This window comes from Amblyomma mixtum, chromosome 1, assembly GCF_055824585.1.
Source record: "Amblyomma mixtum isolate Tamu chromosome 1, ASM5582458v1, whole genome shotgun sequence".
NCBI classification, from domain to species: Eukaryota; Metazoa; Arthropoda; class Arachnida; order Ixodida; family Ixodidae; genus Amblyomma; species Amblyomma mixtum.
In genome coordinates, this window is record NC_143012.1 from 108,452,931 (window position 1) to 108,459,823 (window position 6,893).

At 46.0% G+C, this 6,893-nt stretch overlaps 1 protein-coding gene across 1 annotated transcript; it reads right to left on the reverse strand.

Annotated features, from left to right (window-relative positions):
- Positions 1-760: 760 nt before the first annotated feature.
- LOC149367486 (uncharacterized) lies at positions 761-1,615 on the reverse strand. The gene is given in 1 exon segment (XM_089567375.1): positions 761-1,615. A coding segment is annotated over 1 exon segment (855 nt).
- Between the last annotated feature and the right edge of the window lie 5,278 nt (positions 1,616-6,893).

A 6,893-nucleotide genomic window follows, 5' to 3' on the forward strand; every position in this document is an offset into this window, starting at 1 on the left:
TCAATAGTGGGAAAATTGAAATCACCAAAAAGAACAATATCTGCGTTAGGATACGATGATGTCAGTTCACTCAGCACATTGTTTAGTTTGTAGGAAAAGTCCGGATCATTTTGCGGTGGCCTGTAACAGACTCCTATCAGCACAGTTCGGGGGGCAGCGTGGCAGAGCAGCCATAGCAGTTCTAACTTAGAATCTACATTGATTAAGGATGCTGAAAACTGCTGATGTACGGCTATGAGCACGCCACCGCCACGGGCTCTCCCCCGGTCTTTACAGTAAACTGCCGCCGCGGTGGCTCAGCGGCTATGGTGCTCGGCTGCTGTCCCAAAAGACGCGGGTTCGATCCCGGCCGCGGCGGCTGGAATTTTTTTGGAGGAGAAATTCTAGAGGCCCGTGTACTGTGCGATGTCAGAGCACGTTAAAGAACCCCAGGTGGTCGAAATTTCCGGAGCCCTCCACTACGGCGTCTCTCATAGCCTCAGTCGCTTTGGGACGTTAAACCCCATAAACCAACCAACCAACCTTTGCAGTAAACTTTAAAGTTGGGCAGCGCAGCTAAAATTTCGGTATCACTGGTATTGTCTGTTAGCCACGTTTCTGTAAGAATGAGAAGGGTGCTGTTGGTTGATAAGACAAGACTAGATACAATTTCCCGTTTCGGTAAAAAGCTTCGTATGTTAGTAAATACTGCAGAGAAGGTAAGATTAGTTCGGGGGGTGTGCTGTCGGGGAGTTGCTTTAGAGCGAGTAGAGTGTGATTGCTATGGCACTTCTTTTACAGTTTCCGTCAAGTCGTCGAATATATACTGCTTCGGGCCTATGTACAGTGTTTTAAAGCGCAGTGCGTACTTATCAGATGTTTCTTTCGCGAAACGTAGTAGGTGTTTGCGTGCCTTACGGACAGAATCTGAAAAGTCTTCTCCTATGCTGTAGTCGGTGTCTTTTAGTTTCCAGGCGTTTTTTAGAATGGATTCTTTTGTCTTATGGAAAGTGAATTTAACGATAATGGGTCGACATCGTTCACTTGAGTGACGGCCAAAACGATGTGCTCTTTCTATTTCTTTTGGGTCTATGGTGATGTCCAAATTTTTACTGCAAAGGCGGGTGACCAGTTCTTCAGACTCAGTGGACGTTTCCTTTGAGCTAGTACCAGGTAAGCCATAAAATAGCAGGTTGTTGCGGCGCGACCGGTTTTCGGCATCGTCTACTCTGGATTCGAGGTTACTGATTTGGCTCGCCGACGTGGCGGCATCAGTCTTAATGGATTCGACTTCTGTTTTAAGTGATGCGAGGTCCCGATAATGGGTTTCTAATTCGGTAATGCGCTTACTTAATTCGGTGATCGATTTGTCTGTCGCTACTAACCTGCTGCTGAGGTCTTTTACTTCGCTGATTAACGTGCTTTGGCCCGATGTTAGTTTCTGTAGTTCTGCAATTATGGCGGCAGTGTCAGGACCACGGTTAGTTTCTATGTCACCGGATTGCATAAGCAACGAATGGACAACAGCAAAGCATTCAACGACAATACAAGTACAGCAGTGCGGCCTCGGCAGCTGAATTAAGAAGTAGTTGCTCGATTTCTTTGCAAAAAGAGACTATTATTTTCTAACCTGCATGGCGAAGACAAGAGGCGTCCGCGCAGTGGCACAGCTGCCGAGCCCACAAGGCGCCGCGGTCCACGGGCGATCTTTTATAGGTGGCGAAAAACATGATGTCTGCGGCGATTGTATTTCCCACGACGAACGGATGGTCCAAGAGCCAGGTGGTGGCGAGGGGAAGCCAGCAGCCAACAGGCGTCCAATCTGATTTCTTAGGCTATCGTGCATTTGGTGCGGACAGGACTTCGAAAGCGAGGACTCAAAGCATAACGAGGCGACGGCGCGCTTCACAAATTTTGAATGCGCCGTATTGAAGGGCAGCAGTTCCTTGCTAGTACGAGGAAAACAACCCCAGCATAAATGGTCCTCCCGGAACGCCAAGCTTAGGCCTAAAAATTGTAGTTTCCTCTCCCTTGGGAGCTCGTGCGTAAAAACTAGGCCACGCCCTTTGAAGTAAAAAGCACTTAAAATCCTGGACACATTAGCTTCAAAAGAATTGGCAAAACCAGTGGATAAAAGGATAAGAAAATCGTCAACATATCTAAAAATTACGAGGAACTTTAGCGGCTAAAGTGCTGAAAGGCGAAAGCCTGAGTGCTGCATTCTGCTACACGATTGTTCACTTCACATTTTGTTGGTGCATTAATTAACTGCCAATTAATGACGCTTAAGCTTCGCCTTTAGGAGTGGAACGCGACAGCGTGTTGTAGCGCTGCCAAGGAGTCCATTGAACGCCACCACCCGTTCGGCGCGATGCCTTGCCCTTTGAACGCAACGCTTTTTAAGGAAAGTAAATGGCGCAGTAATTCTCTGTCGTCTCGGTGGACACCTGAGCCGCACTGTACAGGAAGGGAAGAAGTGGAGTGAAAGAAGAAAGAGGGGCCGTAATGAAGAAAATGAAAATTGTATTTGAGGAAAGGAAATTACGCATTAACTGTCTCGCATATACCAGTAGCACTAGTCGAAAATTGTATTTGACGAAAGAAAGTTGCGCAGTAACTGTCTCACATATTTCGGTGGACACCCGTCAAAATTCGCGCGTGGTGAGATCACGACAATTTGGACCAATCTGAAACGCGGACAAATACGCCTTGCTCGTCAGTAAATTGTTTTTTGAGGAAAGGAAATGTATCTGTCTCGCATATCTCGGTGCACACCTGAACCTCGCCGTAACGGGAAGGGAGGAAGATGGGAGTGAACGAAGACACCGTATTCACTAGACGCACCTTTGTTCATTCCAAACCATCGAGCTGGCATAGCCAAGTGGTAGTGTGCTCGACTCGCGCTCCGGAGACCGGGGTTCGATTCCCATGCTCGGCCAATTTCTTACTCGGTTTTATTTATTCATCTGGCCTGACTAGAAAGGGTAATTGGACTAATTGGTTAAGTAAGCAATTAACTAAACTCAAACTTACTTGGAGCATCACTATACGATCCCTTTAATTGGTTGCATGGTTAGTAGCCAAAGTACAATTGGCCCCGTTTGAAATTCGCGCACTGTGACGTTACGACCGTTTCGACCAACTGAAAAGCGTGACATTTCTTGTCGACAGCTCCTGCTTACAACGATGAGGCATTAAAGGCTTCCGCCTTAAAATTTTAAAAACAGGCCCTTCTACCAATAATTCTGCAAGTTCCTTGTCCAAAGCAGCAAAAAAAATTTCCTGTGTTCCTGTTTGTGGCGCAATGTTCCTGTTTGTGGCGAGCAGTTCATGGGCAGGCACAACCGGTTGAATGCCGTACTTTGGTCCTCTCTCAAGCATATCTAACAACCTGTCAGGGACATTTGCATCCCCTAACACCACCACACGGCTCGTCCTGTTCTTTTTCTTGTGAGCATCACCGAGCAGACCTCAAGCGGCAAGCTGGCCAGCTGACAGAGGACAAGTGGAGGGAGGTTCTAAAAGGTCTGGTCGGTGATGCTCACAAGAAAAAGGACAACATCACGAGCCGCGTGGTGGTGTTAGGGGATGCAGATGTCCCTGACAGGTTGTTATATGTGCTTGAGAGAGAACCAAAGTACGGCATTCAACCGGTTGTGCCTGCCCATGAATTGCTCGCCAACAAACAGGAACATTGCTGCGAAAGTAGAAGGAGAAAACCAAGAACGGTGTTTGTTGGAAGGAGTGGACTGCCTCAAAAAAACTGTTAAGACGGCTGTAACCAGTCGACTGGAACGTGATGTCAGTCATGTTAACTCTTTTTTTAATAGGAATGAGCTGTGTCTCTTTCAGTCAGACAAAGATGGCAGGTTTGTGGTTATGAAAAAAGGACTTTACAATGAAAAGCATTGCAAGCGGTAGACAAGAATTTTATAGCCATTAAAAAGGCAGCCGTGAGAGTTGAAACCAAGTTCATTAACTTTTTTAAGGACCTCCATCTGCCGAAGCTCTCTAGTGATATAGCGAAAAGCAAACGAAACTGTCTTTCCGTATTCTTTACTGCTAAATCCCACAAACCTGACATACCGTTCCGGACTATAGTGAGCGAAAATGGGTCCTGGCAGCATAATGTTAGCCGTTTCTTGCAAAGCAAGCTTACCTCTCTTAAACTGGACGACCCTTTCTGGGTAAAAAACTCGCTAGATGTATTTCATTGTTATGAAACGCATCCAGATATTCGATCTGCCTTTTCTGTACACATAGAGGATTTGTTTTATTCCATCCCGCATGCTGAGCTACTGGCGTCTGTTCTTTCGTGTATTGAAGGTACAGGGGAAATGGCGTTCCGGGATGCTGCTGGTACGTCTGTGGAAAATTTTTTGAATTTATTGGAGCAATATCTTAAGGTCACTTTTATCGTTTTTAATGAGCAACCCTACCTACAGAGAAAAGGCATATGTATAGGTTCCTGTGTCGCACCAATTTTATGTGAAATTTTTTTAGCTGCTTTGGACAAGGAACTTGCAGAATTATTGGTAGGAGGACCTGTTTTTAAAATTTTTAGATATGTTGACGATTTTCTTATCCTTTTATCCACTGGTTTTGACAATTCTTTTGAAGTTAATGTGTCCAGGATTTTAAGTGTTTTTAACTTCAAAGGGCGTGGCCTAGTTTTTACGCATGAGCTCCCAAGGGAGAGGAAACTACAATTTTTAGACCTAAGCTTGGCGTTCCGGGAGGACCATTTATGTTGGGGTTATTTTCCTCGTGCTAGCAAGGAACTGCTGCCCTTCAATACGGCGCATTCAAAAATTGTGAAGCGCGTCATCGCCTCGTTATGCTTTGAGTCCTCGCTTTCGAAGTCCTGTCCGCACCAAATGCACGATAGCCTAAGAAATCAGATTGGACGCCTTTTGGCTGCTGGCTTCCCCTCGGTGGTGTTGACTGCTGTCGCTGAAACCCTCCTCCAAAAAACAAAAACGCTGCACCAGTCCAAAGAATCTTGAAGAAATGGCCCTGCGGTAAAACCTGAAGTCATGCCTTATGTGCACAAAGTGTCACACAATTTGAAGAAGGTGGCTAACAGGCACAAGGTACCGCTCGTATTTTCAGCCCCAAACAAGTTGAGCAAACTTATGCCCCGGATTTGTGGCACTGAGCGCCCAAGGGTGCAGCATCAAACATCAGCGCACCTTCATACGCTGCATGGAAGGAGTGGCGTACGAGATACCCCTGACCTGTGGAATGTCCTATATAGGGCAAATGGGGAGGAGCATCAACAAAAGCATTGGGGAACAAGACAAAAAGGTAGCGAATAATAAAAATAAATACGCCACTTTGGTGAGCCACGTTAACACGTGCAAGTGGAAAAGGCGAGGATTCTGGGCAAGAGCAAATTCAAGCATTCGGGGCTTTTATTGGAAGCCTTTCACATAAAGAAAAAGGCAGCCTTGTGCGTGAGTCACACTTTAGTTAAGTTGTATGCGGCGGAGCACGATTTTCTGAGCGATAATGTTCGTGCTAGGCGATAAGTCACGGCTGCGATAAGGCACGTGGTGTGTAAATGTGGGTGTTGCCCGAAACTATAAATGTATGTGTTTTTTTCGAGCAATAAACAGTTGGAAGTTGGCGCCTGTCCGTTGTCTCCTCGTCTCTTTTTGTGTCCTTATGAAATTATTTGCGCCTAGGTGGGTTTTTTTTCTCAAGTTTCAAGGAAGAAGATGAGACAGACACATGCGCTGAACTAACACCCAAATGGATTATTGCGAAAGAGGGGAGCAATATAAAGCACAGAAGAGAAGAAAAAAATGCGGTGCAAACATGACATGGCTGTGATAAAGATGAAGTGTGGCAAGTGCGCTGCACGCACTCGCGCGCACGGGAGTGGAGAAGACGACGAAGTAGGAGAATACAGATCGGCTCGACCGTATGCTACGTGTACTGTTTCATTCTAATTATCATTACTTACGATACAACAATGGCATACATTCGGGATATCATCACTGATTAAGAAAAGCGATCTCCTGTGGGAATAGAGCCACCGATGGTTGGCTTACACATGAGTTGCCTAATGCGTGAATGTGAAAAGCCTCCGATATCAGGCGCGAGGTGTGATCTCTATCCTTGGCGATGATAGTGGTTTGGTTCAGAAACGCCTCACATCCGTCGCAATCTGCGAAATGAATGACCATGTTATTTCGGCGTGACTTGTTTTTTTTTCTTCCCTTCTATGCTTTATATTGCCCCCCTCTTCCGCAAAAAACCATTTGGTTGTTAGTTCAGCGCATGTGTCTGTCTCGCCTTCTTCCGTCCCGTCCGTCAGCGCTGTTTTTTAGTACCATTCAACATTCAACAAGGTTTCGTAAAGTTTGGCATTGATTACATAATTCATCTGGCAAAACTCTAAAAAAAACACAAATATTCGTCAGACCCGACATAAAGAAATGTGGTTTGTACACACCCCGAGAACCTCCTATGATGAACAATCTCTATCTTATACATTACCTTCGCTGTTAAACTTACTAGACCGACAAAATTTTGATCCCTCCAGAAACCGAAACTGTCGCATTAAACATTTTTGTCAACTTCTTCATTTGCAAGACTAAACCATGCCTTCATATTCGCCTAATTTTGTTCACCACTGTTGCTTATGTGTGTTGATTTATCTGTATTACCTTTTGTTGCTTCTCCGATTGATTGCCGTCTTGTTTCATTCTGTATTACCCGTTGCTTTGTGATATTGCCACGCGCCTAACGCGCCGCGCGGCCTCCGCGCTGAGTAGAAGACGACGACGAAGCGGCGGTGTGCTCTCGAGGCGCGCTTGTTCTGTTCGGTGCCCTGGAACCTGCTGCTGTGATTAAAAGAAGGCTCCCAGTCTTGGGTTCTTCCCGACGCCTATCTCCACGGCCCCTCT